Source organism: Oncorhynchus mykiss, chromosome 1 (assembly GCF_057628025.1).
Source record: "Oncorhynchus mykiss isolate SJ-2025 chromosome 1, ASM5762802v1, whole genome shotgun sequence".
Taxonomy (NCBI): Eukaryota; Metazoa; Chordata; class Actinopteri; order Salmoniformes; family Salmonidae; genus Oncorhynchus; species Oncorhynchus mykiss.
In genome coordinates, this window is record NC_143022.1 from 26,314,337 (window position 1) to 26,332,039 (window position 17,703).

Genomic DNA, 17,703 nt, shown 5'->3' on the forward strand with positions numbered 1-17,703 from the left:
ATTTTGTCATCAAACTTGGTCATCAAAGTCTGGCATTCTCTGGATTTATGATGCTTTCAAGACAATTGGGAACTCTGAAAAAAACAAGGTTGAATCATGAAGTCAGTGATCTTCAGGTCGGAGCTCTAGAAAGAGGCTTGGAATTCCAAGTTGGATGACCGTTCAAACGTATTTTCCCAGTCGGAGCAAATTTTTAGCAGAGTTCCCAGTTGTCTTGAACATGGCTGAAGTCATGCTGGATTGACAGCATGGCCAAATGTATTCCACCTTTTCTGGCCCATGGTGTTGAATGTTTATAATTTTAAGCTTGGAAAAGAGACCCTTAAACACAGACTTGGACCACACACCCAGACCACTGAATAGCAGGCTTGTGATTGTTTTGCAATGCTTGCAGTTAGCGACGGATTCTTCCCAAACCACTCATTGTTGAATTTGCGATATCCGACTTGTTGTGAATGTTTATGTCCAATGGCTGATGGGCACCGATATGTTTTATCTATCATTTCTCTTTATATTGTAACGGTCGTCGTCTGATGAGGAAGAATCGGACCAAAGCACAGCGTGGTAAGTGTTCATGACTTTTATTTAAACTGAACACTAGAACAAAATAACAAAGTGAATAAACGAAACAGTCATGTCAGGTGCAGAACACTGTGCAGAACACTAAACAGAAAGCTACCTAAGTATGGTTCCCAATCAGAGACAACGATAGTCAGCTGTCCCTGATTGAGAACCATACCCGGCCAAAACAAAGAAATACAAAACATAGAAAAGGAACATAGAATGCCCACCCAAATCACACCCTGACCAAACCAAAATAGAGACATAAAAAGCTCTCTAAGGTCAGGGCGTGACACATATGACAAGGATAGAAAATTATTTGCTAGTAGATTGTTGACTTGATTCATGATGATGACTGCTAGCTAAGTTTGTGTAAGTATGATGTTGACATGATCAGTACAATCAAATCTACAGTAGCTATGATATAACGTGATATGACATCATTTTATCTATGGCCAATGACCTTGAGCCTTCTTGGATGGGCACTTCTAATATACAGTGGGGCAAAAAAGTATTTAGTCAGCCACCAATTGTGCAAGTTCTCCCACTTAAAAAGATGAGAGAGGCCTGTAATTTTCATCATCATAGGTACCCTTCAACTATGACAGACAAAATGAGAAGAAAAAAAATCAAGAAAATCACATTGAAGGATTTTTTATGAATTTATTTGCATATTATGGTGGAAAATAAGTATTTGGTCAATAACAAAAGTTTATCTCAATAGTTTGTTATATACCTTTTGTTGGCAATGACAGAGTTTTCTGTAAGTCTTTTCTGTAAGTCTTCACAAGGTTTTCATACACTGTTGCTGGTATTTTGGCCCATTCCTCCATGCAGATCTCCTCTAGAGCAGTGATGTTTTGGGGCTGTTGCTGGGCAACACGGACTTTCAACTCCCTCCAAAGATTTTCTATGGGGTTGAGATCTGGAGACTGGCTAGGCCACTCCAGGACCTTGAAATGCTTCTTACGAAGCCACTCCTTTGTTGCCCGGGCGGTGTGTTTGGGATCATTGTCATGCTGAAAGACCCAGCCACGTTTCATCTTCAATGCCCTTGCTGATGGAAGGTTTTCACTCAAAATCTCACGATACATGGCCCCTTTCATTCTTTCCTTTACACGGACCAGTCATCTTGGTCCCTTTGCAGAAAAACAGCCCCAAAGCATGATGTTTCCACCCCCATGCTTCACAGTAGGTATGGTGTTCTTTGGATGCAACTCAGCATTCTTTGTCCTCCAAACACAACGAGTTGAGTTTTTACCAAAAAGTTATATTTTGGTTTCATCTGACCATATGACATTCTCCCAATCTTCTTCTGGATCATCCAAATGCTCTCTAGCAAACTTCAGACGGGCCTGGACATGTACTGGCTTAAGCAGGGGGACACGTCTGGCACTGCAGGATTTGAGTCCCTGGCGGCATAGTGTGTTACTGATGGTAGGCTTTGTTACTTTGGTCCCAGCTCTCTGCAGGTCATTCACTAGGTCCCCCTGTGTGGTTCTGGGATTTTTGCTCACCGTTATTGTGATCATTTTTACCCCACGGGGTGAGATCTTGCGTGGAGCCCCAGATCGAGGGAGATTATCAGGGGTCTTGTATGTCTTCCATTTCCTAATAATTGCTCCCACAGTTGATTTCTTCAAACCAAGCTGCTTACCTATTGCAGATTCAGTCTTCCCAGCCTGGTGCAGGTCTACAATTTTGTTTCTGGTGTCCTTTGACAGCTCGTTGGTCTTGGCCATAGTGGAGTTTGGAGTGTGACTGTTTGAGGTTGTGGACAGGTGTCTTTTATACACTGATAACAAGTTCAAACAGGTGCAATTAATACAGGTAACGAGTGGAGGACAGAGGAGCCTCTTAAAGAAGAAGTTACAGGTCTGTGTGAGCCAGAAATCTTGCTTGTTTGTAGGTGACCAAATACTTATTTTCCACTATAATTTGCAAATAAATTCATTAAAAATCCTACAATGTGATTTTCTGGATTTCTTTTTCTCATTTTGTCTGTCATAGTTGAAGTGTACCTATGATGAAAATTACAGGCTTCTCTTATCTTTTTAAGTGGGAGAACTTGCACAATTGGTGGGTGACTAAATACTTTTTTGCCCCACTGTAACTATGGTAGCAAATCAAATTGTATTGGTCACATGTGTCGAATACAACAGTGAAATATTTACTTACAAGCCCTTAACAAATGCAGTTTTAAGACAAGACCCCAAAAAATAAAAAATAAATGTAAGAGATAAGAAAAACAAATAATTAAAGAGCAGCAGTAAATAACAATAGCGGGGCTATATACAGGGGTACTGGTTCAGAGTCAATGTGTCAATGTGCGGGGGCACCGGTGTCGAGGTAATTGAGGTAATTATGTACATGCAGGTAGGGTTATTAAAGTGGCTATGCATAACTGAGAGTAGCAGAAGAATGGGGGGTAAAAATAGGTAGACATTTGATTAGCTGTTCAGGAGTCTTATGGCTTGGGGGTAGAAGCTGTTTAGAAGCCTCTTGGACCTAGACTTGGTGCTCCAGTACCGCTTGCCGTGCAGTAGCAGAGAGAACAGTCTATAACTAGGCTGGCTGGAGTCTTTGACAATTTTTAAGGCCTTCCTCTGACACCGCCTGGTATAGAGGCCCTGGGTGGCAGGAAGCTTTGCTCCGGTGATGTACTGGGCCGTACGCACTACCCTCTGTAGTTCCTTGCGGTCGGAGGCTGAGCAGTTGCCATACCAGGCAGTGATGCAACCCGTCAGGATGCTCTCAATGGTGCAGCTGTAAAACCTTTTGTGGATCTGAGGACCCTTGCCAAATCTTTTTAGTCTCCTGAGGGGGACTAGGTTTTGTCGTGCCCTCTTCACGACTGTCTTGGTGTGCTTGGACCATGTTAGTTTGTTGGTGATGTGGACGCCAAGGAACTTGAAGCTCTCAACCTGCTCCACTACAACCCTGTCAACAAGAATGGGGGCGTGCTTGGTCCTCCTTTTCCTGTAGTCCACAATCATCTCCTTTGTCTTGATCACGTTGAGGGAGAGGTTGTTGTCCTTGCACAACATGGTCAGGTCACTGACCTCCTCCCTATAGGCTATCTCATAGTTGTCAGTGATCAGGCCTACCACTGTTGTGTCATCAGCAAAGTTAATGAAAGGGCTTGAGTTTTCAAGCTCTACCCAACACTGAGCCAATCACGGCGCAACTGGAGAAAATTAGCTAGCATATAAGTTATTTAGCTCGTCTGGTAGGCTCGTGTTGCTAGGCAGCACTCGGCTGTGCTTCCCTTTGTAGTCTGTAACAGTTTGTAAGCTCTGCCACATCCAACGAGCGTCGGAGCCGGTGTAGTACGATTCGATCTAAGTCCTGTATTGACGCTTTACCTGTTTGATGGTTCGTCAGAGGGCATAGTGGGATTTCTTATAAGCTTCCAGGTTAGTTCCACTCCTTGATGTTGACTGTAATCCATGGCTTCTGGTTGGGGTATGTATGTACGCACAGTCACTGTGGGGACGACGTACTTGATGCCCTTATTGATAAAGCCAGTGACTGATGTGGTGTACTCCTCAATGCCATTGGAAGAATCCCGGAACATATTCCAGTCTATGATAGCAAAACAGTCCTGTAGTTTAGTATCTGCTTCATCTGACCACTTTTTTATAGACCGAGTCACTGGTGCTTCAAGCTTTAATTTTTGCCCTATAAGCAGGAATCAGGAGGATAGAATTATGGTCAGATTTGCTAAATGGAGGGCGAGGGAGAGCTTTGTACGCGTCTGTGTGTGGAGTAAAGGTGGTCTACTATCTGTGACTATCCATAATTTGATTGTGGACTTCAACTTTATAGGCACTCTGCCCCTGTCAAAGATTCATCTTGAGCCATCTCTCCAGACATGATTTTCTTCTTTCTTGCCCTTTTCTGTGGCAGAGTGGCTTCTACCTCCTCCAGCTCTGTCCTCATCCTGTTCTTTGATCTTCTTATTTGCAAACTGAACAAATGTGTCTGTAGTTGCCTTAATGGTGTCAAAGTATCTTGACATGCCTTTCAGGGTTTCCTGTGTAGCCACAACCACTTGATCGGCAGACAGGATGTCCATCCCACTTGTTTACAGGTACTTGGACAGTGATGTGTTCTCAAATATCAGAAGAAATATTTGAGCTGTCAGTATCGTCTCATACCGGAGAAGAGCCTCAGTAAATCCTCTTGCCTTCACCCGAACAGTTGTCTTCCTGTTGGCCTGTCCTTGTATGGCTGATAGTGTGAGGAGTACATCAACATAGAGACCCTGGTCTGGTTTTCCAAAGGATCAAAATACCTTCTTCAAAGCACTATCCTTAGCCCACCAGCTTGTTTCTCTGATTGGAGATAGGTGTCTGTGTCGTGGCTCTACTTCTCCCACACATCCACCAATCCTGGTAGGATTCACGGAGTAACACAGCAATGTCGTTAAGGAGAGAAAAAAGTGACCCACTTGTTTAGACAATTTCCATTGTGTCAGACAAAACCAGATTAAAGACATGTGCATAGCACCATACATGCACTTGATTGGGGGACTTTGAGGCAGAGTAGAGAAACCCTTATATATTCCCTGCATATTGGATGCTTCATCCGTAGCATTGCCAATGCACTTGCTCATGTGGAATTTTAGTTTATCCAGGATATCTGTCAACAGCTGAACAAATTACTGTCCAGTGGATGCCTCACACTTCACAACAGCCACAAGCCTTTCTTGTACGACGTCTATCACATTTCTCACAATGACAGAGCACTGGTCTTGAGAAGTTATGTCCTGAGTTGTGTCGATCTGGACAGAGAACATTCCAGCTTACTCGATTTCACTTGGATAATGCTCTGAATTGTGTGAATGACGGTGTTGACAGTATTTTTTGAGAGGAGTATGATTAGAGAACCTCTTGCCCCAGACTGATGTAGGTTCTTGCTTTCCTCAATGCATTCGGTGAGATGTTTTTTCAAGCAGACATCATACTTTCCCAGCAGTATTATCATCTCCAATAAATTAACATGATCGATGCTGGTGTCTTCTAATGTATACACAGCCTCAGACTGTATCCCCCTGTAACTGAGCCCCCTTTTGCCAATGACTTTCACTATGTCTACGACACATTCCAGCACCTGCCTTCTCCTGCTTACCTGCTCTCTATGGGCAGACATCTCAATCAATCAATCAATCAATCAATCAAATGTATTTATAAACCCCTTCTTACATCAGCTGATGTCACAAAGTGCTGTGCAGAAACCCAGCCTAAAACCCCAAACAGCAAGCAATGCAGGTGTAGAAGCACGGTGGCTAGGAAAAACCCCTTAGAAAGGCCAGAACCTAGGAAGAAACCTAGAGAGGAACCAGGCTATAAGGGGTGGCCAGTCCTCTTCTGGCTGTGCCAGGTTGAGAATATAATAGAACATGGCCAAGATGTTCAAATGTTCATAGATGACCAGCAGGGTCAAATAATAATAATCACAGTGGTTGTAGAGGGTGCAATAGGTCAGCACCTCAGGAATAAATGTCACTTTGCTTTTCATAGCCGATCATTCAGAGTATCTCTACCGCTCCTGCGCTCTCTAGAGAGTTGAAAACAGCAGGTCTGGGACAGGTAGCACGTCCGGTGAACAGGTCAGGGTTCCATAGCCGCAGGCAGAAGAGTTGAAACTGGAGCAGCAGCACAACCAAGTGGACTGGGGACAGCAAGGAGTCATCAGGCCAGGTAGTCCTGAGGCATGGTCCTAGGGCTCAGGTCCTCCGAGAGAGAGAAAGAGAGAGAGAATTAGAGAGAGCATACTTAAATTCACACAGGACACCGGGTAAGACAGGAGAAATACTCCAGATATAACAGACGGACCCTAGCCCCCCCGACACAAACTATTGCAGCATAAATACTGGAGGCTGAGACAGGAGGGGCGTGAGATACTGTGGCCCTGTCTGACAATACCACAGGACAGGGCCAAACAGGCAGGTTATAACACCACCCACTTTGCCAAAGCACAGCCCCCACACCACTAGAGGGATATCTCCAACCACTAACTTACCATCCTGAGAAAAGGCTGAGTATAGCCCAAGAAGATCTCCCTAACGGCACAACCCAAGGGGGGGGCCCAACCCGGACAGGAAAATCACGACAGTGACTCAACCCACTCAAATGACGCACCTCCCCTAGGGATGGCATGGAAGAGCACCAGTAAGACTCAGCCCCTGTAATAGGGTTTGAGGCAGAGAATCCCAGTGGAGAGAGAGGAACCGGCCAGTCAGAGACAGCAAGGGCGGTTCGTTGCTCCAGTGCCTTTCCATTAACCTTCACACTCCTGGGCCAGACTACACTCAATCATAGAACCTACTGAAGAGATGAGTCTTCAATAAAGACTTAAAGGTCAAGTCCGCGTCTCTCACATGGATAGGCAGACAATTCCATAAAAATTTAGCTCTATAGGAGAAAGCCCTGCCTCCAGCTATTTGCTTAGAAATTGTAGGGACAATAAGGAGGCCTGCGTCTTGTGACCGTAGTGTACGTATGTACGACAGGACCAAATCGGAAAGATGTTTTTATTTGATTTATTTCACCTTTATTTAACCAGGTAAGCTAGTTGAGAACAAGTTCTCATTTACAACTGCGACCTGGCCAAGATAAAGCAAAGCAGTGCGAAAGAAACAACACAGAGTTACATGGAATAAACAAGCGTACAGTCAACACAATATAAAAAAAATAAAGTCTATATACAGTGTGTGCAAATGGCATGAGGAGGTATGGCAATAAACAGGCCATAGTAGCAAAGTCATTACAATTTAGCAGATTAACACTGGAGTGATAGATGAGCAGATGATGATGAGCAGATGATGGTGTGTAAGTAGTGATACTGGTGTGCAGAATAGCAGCAAAGTAAATAAAAACAATATGGGGATGAGGTAGGTAGATCGGGTGGGCTACTTACAGATGGACTATGTACAGCTGCAGCAATCGGTTAGCTGCTCAGATAGCTGATGTTTAAAGTTAGTGAGGGAGATGTAAGTCTCCAGCTTCAGCGATTTTTGCAATTCGTTCCAGTCACTGGCAGCAGAGAACTGGAAGGAAAGGTGGCCAAAGGAGGTGTTGGCTTTGGGGATGACCAGTGAGATATACCTGCTGGAGCGTGTGCTACGGGTGGGTGTTGTTATCGTGACCAGTGAGCTGAGATAAGGCAGAGCTTTACCTAGCATAGACTTGTAGATGTCCTGGAGCCAGTGTGTATGGCAATGAATATGTAGCGAGGGCCAGCTGACTAGAGCATACAGGTCGCAGTGGTGGGTGGAAAAAGGCGCTTTGGTAACAAAACGGATGGCACTGTGATAGACTGCATCCAATTTGCTGAGTAGAGTATTGGAAGCTATTTTGTAGGTAGGAGGTAGGAGCAAGCCTATGTAATGCTTTGTAGGTTAGCAGTTAGGTTAGGAGTAATATGATAGAAAATGTTGGTTCGATTCAAGATTCTAGCAGCCGTGTTTAGCACTAACTGAAGTCTATTTATTGCTTTATCCGGGTAGCCGGAAAGTAGAGCATTACAGTAGTCAGTGACAAAAGCATGGATACATTTTTCTGCATCATTTGTGGACAGAACTTTTCTGATTTTTGCAATGTTATGTAGATGGAAAAAAGCTGTCCTTGAAACAGTTTAGATATGTTCGTCAAAAGAGAGATCAGGGTCCAGAGTAACAACTGTACAACCATCAAGATGAATTGTCAGATTCAATAGAAGATCACTTTGTTTCTTGGGACCTAGAACTAGCATCTCTGTTTTGTCCGAGTTTAAAAGTAGAAAATTTGCCACCATCCACTTCCTTATGTCTGAAACACAGGCTTCGAGGTAGAGCAATTTTGGGGCTTCACTTCACTTTCCATCTGACTGCCACTGAGCAGACTTTGAGTGTCTGCTTTGGAGGACCTTAAAAAGTATGCCTCAGCACTACTTCTGTGCATGTTGCTCTTCTCGTGCTCTTCTACCCTTTGGTGAACATGTTTCCAATCTGTCATTCCACTCATAAAAATACTGCTGTCAGTAGGCTTTGCAAATGCCATACAAATTGAACAGTATAACGCATGGCTTTCTTCAATGTAAGACAGCCATTTCCAATTGGTGCAGTCTTCCAAACAGAAAAGGTTTAGATTCATGCATAGGGTGGGTGGACTTGGGTCTCTGTAACGTTTGTTGTCAGAAAGAGACCAAGGTGCAGCGTGGTAAGTGTTCATGATTCTTTAATTACTCTGAACACCAAACAAAAAGAATAACGAACATCACGTTCTGCAGGCTTCACATAGCTAACAAAAAACAAGATCCCACAAACACCAAAAGGAGAATGGCAACTTTAAATGTGATCCCCAATCAGAGACAACGATAAACAGCTGCCTCTGATTGGGAACCACACTCGGCAAAAAACAAAGAAATACAATACATAGAAATAAAGAAACTAGAATGCACACCCTAGTCACACCCTGGCCTAACCAAAATAGAGAATAAAAGCCTCTCTATGGCCAGGGCGTGACAGTCTCTAGAAATAATCAAAAGTTGGTCTGGCATCCTGGCCTTCCCTGACTCTCTCTTCCACTTCCACTGGACTGGGCCTGTCATCAACATCAATGCTCACTTCCACTGGACTGGGCCTGTCATCAACATCAATGCTCACTTCCACTGGACTGGGCCTGTCATCAACATCAATGCTCACTTCCACTGGACTGGGCCTGTCATCAACATCAATGCTCACTTCCACGGAAACTGGACTGGACCTGTCATCAACATCAATGCTCACTTCCACTGAAACTGGACTGGACCTGTCATCAACATCAATGCTCACTTCCACTGAAACTGGACTGGGCCTGTCATCAACATCAATGCTCACTTTCACTGAAACTGGACTGGGCCTGTCATCAACATCAATGCTCACTTCCACTGAAACTGGACTGGGCCTGTCATCAACATCAATGCTCACTTTCACTGAAACTGGACTGGGCCTGTCATCAACATCAATGCTCACTTCCACTGAAACTGGACTGGGCCTGTCATTAACATCAATGCTCACTTCCACTGAAACTGGACTGGACCTGTCATCAACATCAATGCTCACTTCCACTGAAACTGGACTGGGCCTGTCATCAACATCAATGCTCACTTTCACTGAAACTGGACTGGGCCTGTCATCAACATCAATGCTCACTTCCACTGAAACTGGACTGGGCCTGTCATTAACATCAATGCTCACTTCCACTGAAACTGGACTGGACCTGTCATCAACATCAATGCTCACTTCCACTGAAACTGGACTGGGCCTGTCATCAACATCAATGCTCACTGAAACTGGACTGGGCCTGTCATCAACATCAATGCTCACTTCCACTGAAACTGGACTGGACCTGTCATCAACATCAATGCTCACTTCCACTGAAACTGGACTGGGCCTGTCATCAACATCAATGCTCACTTTCACTGAAACTGGACTGGGCCTGTCATCAACATCAATGCTCACTTCCACTGAAACTGGACTGGGCCTGTCATTAACATCAATGCTCACTTCCACTGAAACTGGACTGGACCTGTCATCAACATCAATGCTCACTTCCACTGAAACTGGACTGGGCCTGTCATCAACATCAATGCTCACTTCCACTGAAACTGGACTGGACCTGTCATCAACATCAATGCTCACTGAAACTGGACTGGGCCTGTCATCAACATCAATGCTCACTTCCACTGAAACTGGACTGGGCCTGTCATTAACATCAATGCTCACTTCCACTGAAACTGGACTGGACCTGTCATCAACATCAATGCTCACTTCCACTGAAACTGGACTGGACCTGTCATCAACATCAATGCTCACTTCCACTGAAACTGGACTGGGCCTGTCATCAACATCAATGCTCACTTCCACTGAAACTGGACTGGACCTGTCATCAACATCAATGCTCACTTCCACTGAAACTGGACTGGACCTGTCATCAACATCAATGCTCACTTCCACTGAAACTGGACTGGGCCTGTCATCAACATCAATGCTCACTTCCACTGAAACTGGACTGGACCTGTCATCAACATCAATGCTCACTTCCACTGAAACTGGACTGGACCTGTCATCAACATCAATGCTCACTTCCACTGAAACTGGACTGGGCCTGTCATCAACATCAATGCTCACTTCCACTGAAACTGGACTGGGCCTGTCATCAACATCAATGCTCACTTCCACTGAAACTGGACTGGACCTGTCATCAACATCAATGCTCACTTCCACTGAAACTGGACTGGACCTGTCATCAACATCAATGCTCACTTCCACTGAAACTGGACTGGACCTATCATCAAACTGGATATGAATAAAATAATATATAAATTGACTAATAAAGGCCCAATTGTGAAAAAAAAAAAAAAAAAAACACCGCAGCAGCCCCACTATTTAATATCAAGTGAATGAATGAATGACAACACAACACGTTTTTTTGTGTGGCTTTACTCGCCGTTCACACCGGACTGTTGGCATAATGTTGAGTTTCAATGTGTTGTCTAGTAAGAGGTGAAGTGGTAGGAACCGTGTCGATGAGGATCATAACTACAGTAGCAAATCACTGTAGCCATATTCTCCCGCACAAAATATAAATTTGAGAGGGAAAGGACTTGATTGGTTTTACAATATGTATACTATTTGCAACCACCAACTTCCTTCACCAACTTCAAACATCTGCTATCTGAGCAGCTAACCGATCGCTGTAGCTGTACATAGTCTATCGGTAAATAGCCCACCCATTTTTACCTACCTCATCCCCATACTGTTTTTATTTATTTTATTTTCTGCTCTTTTGCACACCAATATCTCTACCTGTACATGACCATCTGATCATTTATCTCTCCAGTGTTAATCTGCAAAATTGTAATTATTCGCCTACCTCATGCCTTTTGCACACAATGTATATAGACTCTCCTTTTTTCTACTGTATTATTGACTTGTTAATTGTTTACTCCATGTGTAACTCTATGTTGTCTGTTCACACTGCTATGCTTTATCTTGGCCAGGTCGCAGTTGCAAATGAGAACTTGTTCTCAACTAGCCTACCTGGTTAAATAAAGGTGAAATAAAAAAAATATTTAAAAAATAAATAGACATGAAATAAAATTAGCTAATTAACATTTGTGTATGTCTAATGCAATTTAGCGTTTAGAACGACAAGGCTAAATCAATCAGAATCAAATGAAAATGCTTATTTGAGCTAAGTAAAATTATACGACAGTAAATCACTGATACTCAAGTGATTGCCATTTCCCACAAAATCCCCACAGGATGGCGAAATCTAGGCATTCAGAACTTTGTTACACGTCAAATTAGAGTTTTTCCGCTAGCCGGTTTGAACACCCAGTTATTGTACGTCTTTACCTCAATTATTTATTTCTGGTACATTTACATAGCAGTAACTGACCAATAGTATTTGCATTTCACTCATAAATTCTGATATAACATGTTGTATTTGTAACACATTTAAGCACATATCTACCACTTTGACTTCACTATCTTTGGCTTCGCTGTCCTCTGTCCACAAGGCTTTAACATGCTCTCTCTCGCTCCATCGGTCTCTCGTCTACAGGTATGTTTTGATGTGAGAGAGGATGCCAACCCCCAGTCCAGTCATCACCACCTCACCCGCTCTTAAAATAATAGTGTCTCTAGTCAGCCCCAAAGGTTATATCATTGTGATGAACTGAGAGAATATTAGGGTAGCACTGTGATTCGTTAATCATAGGCTGCCTTCCCTGCTCCTCTGTTCTTACCTCTTTCCCTTTCTGTCTTTTACACCTCTCTTGCCACCTCTTTCTTCCTCTGTTTTTATAATGCACAACAGATGTGCATTGAAGTAAAGATTGAACTTGTATTTATAATATAATATTACAATTATAATATTTAGAATGCATGCATTTATAACACTTGGATAATTAACTTCTTTCAATAAAGCATTTCACATTCTCTACTGGTTGAAATTAAGTCTCTCATTTGATGAAATACTACACCTATTCTGTGCTAGATCAACGCAAATGAAGGAAATTAGATATTGAGATGAACCGGTTTTAGAAGTGTAGTGTAGTGTAATGTTTTTCAATTATATTCTATTTCTGTATATATGAATTACAAATTAACCTTTAACTAGTTAAATCATGTGTAACCATTGATGTCCCAGGACCAAGATTGGCAAACACTGTTGAAGTGCATACATGCAGACACAGCATCATTCAAAGACTGGAATTTGATACTCCTGGTATTGGATATGACTGAAATGACATTCATTCATTCATTCATACCTGAACTGCACCTCTATTTGCCATGGTAGAGTACATGATTAGAGAATATATTAAATGTATGGGCTACAATGTGGGGATCTCATGTATGGCAATAACTACACGTATATACATACATACGACTTGCATCCTTGGCACAAAGTTATATTACATTCTAGTCAATCCATCGGCTTCGTCAATGTCATTCACTGTTTTGAAGTTGATACAACTGGCTATGATAGTTGAGTTTCATAGCTAGGTTCTGAACTACTATGTAAACCAAACGTTTTAGGGTCCCTACACAGATCAGCTACATAGCTAGCTACACATCCATAAGCATTCAGTTATTTTTATCCTCCACTGCACAATAAGCAATCAAATAGTTAGTTTCATCTATCTGAATAGCATATATCAGCAAGGCAAGATTACAAGATTGTACATTCGATTCGCAGTAAATGCTTTAGCTAGCTAGATTCTTTCACAAGACGACAGTCTGGTTTGCTGGTTGTTTCAGGAGTCCCTAAAACATTAAACAACCAGAATGACAAGTTCATACTCATGTCGCAACACCCATAAAGCTAGCCAGCTAGCTGGCTAATGTTAGCTAGCCAGCTAGCTTGCTAAATCGCGATTTTCGTAAATGAACTTAATGATATAACAATATGCATAATCGTTTGTCTACATTAACTAACATATTCCTATCAACTGTACATTTTTTTTGCATGATTCGTAATGACGTTATAATCACTTACATTTGCTTCCATCCTATAATTTTTGTCAGCTACCTTCGCTGAAGAAAGTCTCATTTAAAAAAAAACTTTAATGTAGAATAGGCTGTATACATACAAGAAGTACACAAATAGACAATGATCTGAAGGAAGTCTCCAGCCTTGGGTCGCAACGCGTCAAATTCGTCATGGGAACCAATCGATATGATCGCCGCTGGTTATTTGCGTTAAATTGGGAAAAGTTGTATATTTTTCACCAGCTACCATGCACCACCCAAATGTCCTCAGACTCTCCGCTTCCTTACCTTCCATTGAAAATGAATCAGAAGCGGTGTTTCGCCGCAAGGCATCTTGTGCTATGTACACTATGAAAACATAGTTTGTAAAGCAAATGTATTCTGCTGAAAAGAGAAGACTAATCTGTCTGTAAGCTACGAAAGTGATCAATTTACAAATAGCGCTATTGAGCAAACAGCATTGTTTTACAAAATATGCCCGGTGCTTTTCAAATGGTTGTGTAGAAATTATGGGGATTTATCACAGTTTCTTCTCAGACAAGACATTATAAGTTGAAGAAGGAGTGTGCTAATCAAATCCAAATTTATTTGTCACATGCACCGAATACAACATTTCACCTTACCGTGAAATGCTTACTTATAAGCCCTTAACCAACAATGCAGTTTAAAAAATTGAGTTAAGAAAATATTTGCTAAATAAACTAAAGTAAAAAAAAGTAAAGTAAAAGTAAAACAAGAGAGAGATCGACAAGGTTTTGGCAGTAGCACTTCGGCCTTCACCGGTGAGTGAGTTGCGCATCCTTGGGTGAGTCAGTGAAAAAAATCCCTCCTCATATTGTACAATATGTCTCCACACACCTATGCTATTGATGGATTCAAGACATGGTCGTTTTATTGATCTCACTGTCAAAGTAGCCTGTCATTTCGATCATTTGAGAGGTATTAAAACGTATTCTGCTAAAGTCTCCAGTCAAATAAAAGTATGTAGAATTGATGCCACATTTTTTCCGGAACCCAGGCTACAAAAGTGTTTTCCTATGGGCAACTTCTGCAAGCGCCTCTACTTTACTGCTCTATGCCAGTACACAAAAGCGATGATAATGCATGCAATTCTTTATTATAAAAGGTGATTTTCTTTTTCAAGAGCCCCATAGGGCTCACTTTTTGTTCCGGCACCTCCCAATTTACAAATTGAGCAAAATTCAACTGTTGTTATTCTTGACCCAAGGAATGTCACTTATGTAATTTGTCTGTGTGGGTTTCAGAGCACGGGTGGTCAGCATGGCTACTTAGGCCTGTGGCTGGACAGCGATTTTGGCAGTGGGCATACCCGAGCACAGCCTCACTGCACCAGCTATAGCAGCCCTCGGCTCTCTGCTGAGGAGGACTTCACCCATGACTCTCTGGACACCCTGGACCACATATGTCAGAGTCAAGGCCCGCGGGCCACATCCGGCCCGCAAGAAGGTTTTTTACGGCCCCTGGGATGATCTTGATTTATTATTAGAACCGGCCCGCAGCAAGCCGGCAGCCCGCAGATCTTTTACACGCACCAATACTACATTTCCCACAATGCAAAGGTGACGCACCGAGCAGTAGGCTGCTTCATTTCAATATTTATTGGCACAGCAGTCGTCAGCATCACAGTAAAATTAACTTTCAGATACCCATCAAAAATGGCAAAACGGAAGGTGGATACTGAGAACCGGGGGTTTCAAACAAGGTGGGAGTCGGAGTATATGTTCACGAAGGTAGCTGGAAAACCTGTGTGTCTTCTGTGTGGAGAAAGTGTGGCGGTACTGAAAGAGTATAATCTGAGACGACATTATGAAACGAAACACGCGGACAAAAACAAGAATATGGACATGGAACAAAGGCTACAAAAGGCAGAGGAATTAAAACGAGGCCTCAAATCTCGACAGGCTCTGTTCAAAAAAGCCAAATCACAAGGCCAGGCTGCTGTCAAGGCCAGTTTTATTTTGGCAGAAGAGATCGCTAAATCAGCCCGGCCATTTACGGAGGGGGATTTCATCAAAAACTGCATGATTAAAGTTTGTGACGAAGTTTGCCCAGAAAAAAGGCAACTCTTTTTAAATGTGAGTCTGAGCAGAAACACCATTGCCGAGAGAGTAGACCAGTTGTCCATCAATCTAAAAGAGCAGCTTGTGAAAAAGGGAAAAGATTTTATTGCATATTCCTTGGCTGTGGATGAGAGCACCGACATTTCTGACATTGCCCAGTTGTCAATTTTCATCCGCGGAGTGGACTCCAACCTAAGCGTGACAGAGGAGTTTTTGGCTTTACGTCCTATGCATGGCACAACTACGGGGCATGATTTGTATGAAGAGGTGTCAAGATGTGTAAATGAGATGGAGCTGCCTTGGGAAAAACTCGTGGGTTTGACAACCGACGGAGCACCTGCGATGTGTGGACACAGGAGCGGACTGGTGGCGAAGATACGGGAAAAGATGCAAGAGGAAAACGCGACAGGTGAGCTGACAGCTTATCATTGTATCATACACCAGGAAGCGTTGTGCGGTAAAGCCTTGAAAATGGAGCATGTAATGAGCATCATCACGCGCACAGTTAACTTTATCAGAGCCAAAGGTTTGAATCACCGCCAGTTCAAGGCATTTCTGACGGAGTTAGAAACGGAGCATGGTGATTTGCCTTATCACACAGAGGTGCGATGGCTAAGCCAGGGAAAGGTGCTTCAAAGATGTTTCGAGCTTCGTGAGGAGATTTGTCTGTTCTTGGACAGCAAAGGGAAAGACACAACACAACTCCGAGACGAAATGTTTCTGTGTGAAATGGCTTTTCTGTGTGACATTACGAGTCATCTGAATGCAATAAACTTGCAGCTGCAGGGTCGGGATCGTGTCATCTCTGATATGTACAGTACAGTGAAGGCATTTAAAACCAAACTGACTCTGTGGGAGACGCAGATGCGGAAAGAAAATTTGAGCCACTTTCCCAGCTGCCAGACCATGAAAGAGAAGCTCTCTACCAGTGCGTTCCCGAGCACACAGTTGGCTGATAAAATAGGTATGCTTGCCGCTGACTTTCGACGCCGATTTGCTGACTTTGAAGCACAAAAAAGCAGGTTGGAACTGCTCGGTAACCCATTTGCTGTTGACGTGGAAAGCTCACCACCAAACCTCCAAATGGAGTTGATTGACCTCCAATGCAATGATGCACTGAGGGCAAAATATGCGATCCAGGCTGCTCAAACGTTGTCTATGTTTGGCAGCACATACCTGTGTGAACAACTGTTTTCTTTGATGAACCTGAACAAAACATCACACAGAAGTCGACTTACTGCTGAACACCTCCACTCAATTCTGAGGATTTCTTCAGCTCAGAGCCTTACCCCGAACATTGATGAACTTGTGGAAAAGATGGGACACCACCAAGTATCACCCTCAACCTCAAACAAGTGAACATTACTGTGCAATCACATATTTAGAGTTTTTACTCAGTTCAAGTTTAAAAGTTAAAATTTAATATTTGTTTTCACTGCATGTTACTTCTCCTTAAACAAAGTGTTGTTTTTGATTAATAGATTTTTGCACTTTATTTTTTTGTATTTCAATCCAATTATATTTTAAAAATATTTCAGTTGAGTGGATGATAGAAAATTGCTATTATTGTTTTTTCTTTGAAGTAAATTTAGCCCACTTTTGCTAAAATAGAAAATATAGTCTACTGATGGTGCCTTGAATACCGGTTTCTTTCATTTAATGTTCATGTTATGGGGATATTTATATAAAGGAAATTTGTCTTTTGTGTCTGTTGAAAATTAAAGATTACTGACAGAGCCATAAGAAAATATTGCTTTATTTATCTGATCATATTGTAATATATTTGTTAGGTTTTCAGTAGGTTCAATTAGGTTCACTAGACTATATGCGTCATTTAAAAATTTTTCAATGAACATTCGAACAGTCCGGCCCTCGTCTTGTAGCTGATTTTTTTATTTGGCCCTCCGTCCATTTGACTTTGACACCCCTGCCCTGGACTCTCCCTGAGGAGGAAGAGGTCAGTATCAACCAGGACAGTCTCTCACCTCTCTCACATATTTTTTTTATATTATTTGTTTTATTCTTTCTCTTCATGCT

General features: G+C 42.6%; 1 protein-coding gene across 2 annotated transcripts; it reads right to left on the bottom strand.

The window, feature by feature from the left end:
• Positions 1-565: 565 nt before the first annotated feature.
• Positions 566-13,887, bottom strand: LOC149985452 (uncharacterized). 2 transcript variants are annotated; one of them, XM_090216490.1, is made up of 2 exons: positions 13,593-13,887; positions 566-6,299 (listed from the first exon to the last, which is right to left on the bottom strand). In XM_090216490.1, exon 2 carries the CDS (start codon positions 3,606-3,608, stop codon positions 3,012-3,014), a length of 597 nt encoding a protein of 198 aa, XP_090072616.1. In that variant the 5' UTR covers positions 3,609-6,299; positions 13,593-13,887; the 3' UTR covers positions 566-3,011. The 2 variants fall into 2 exon arrangements, with proteins under 2 accessions (XP_090072616.1, XP_090072621.1); XM_090216495.1 differs by having other exon boundaries at positions 13,687-13,886.
• Positions 13,888-17,703: the final 3,816 nt, after the last annotated feature.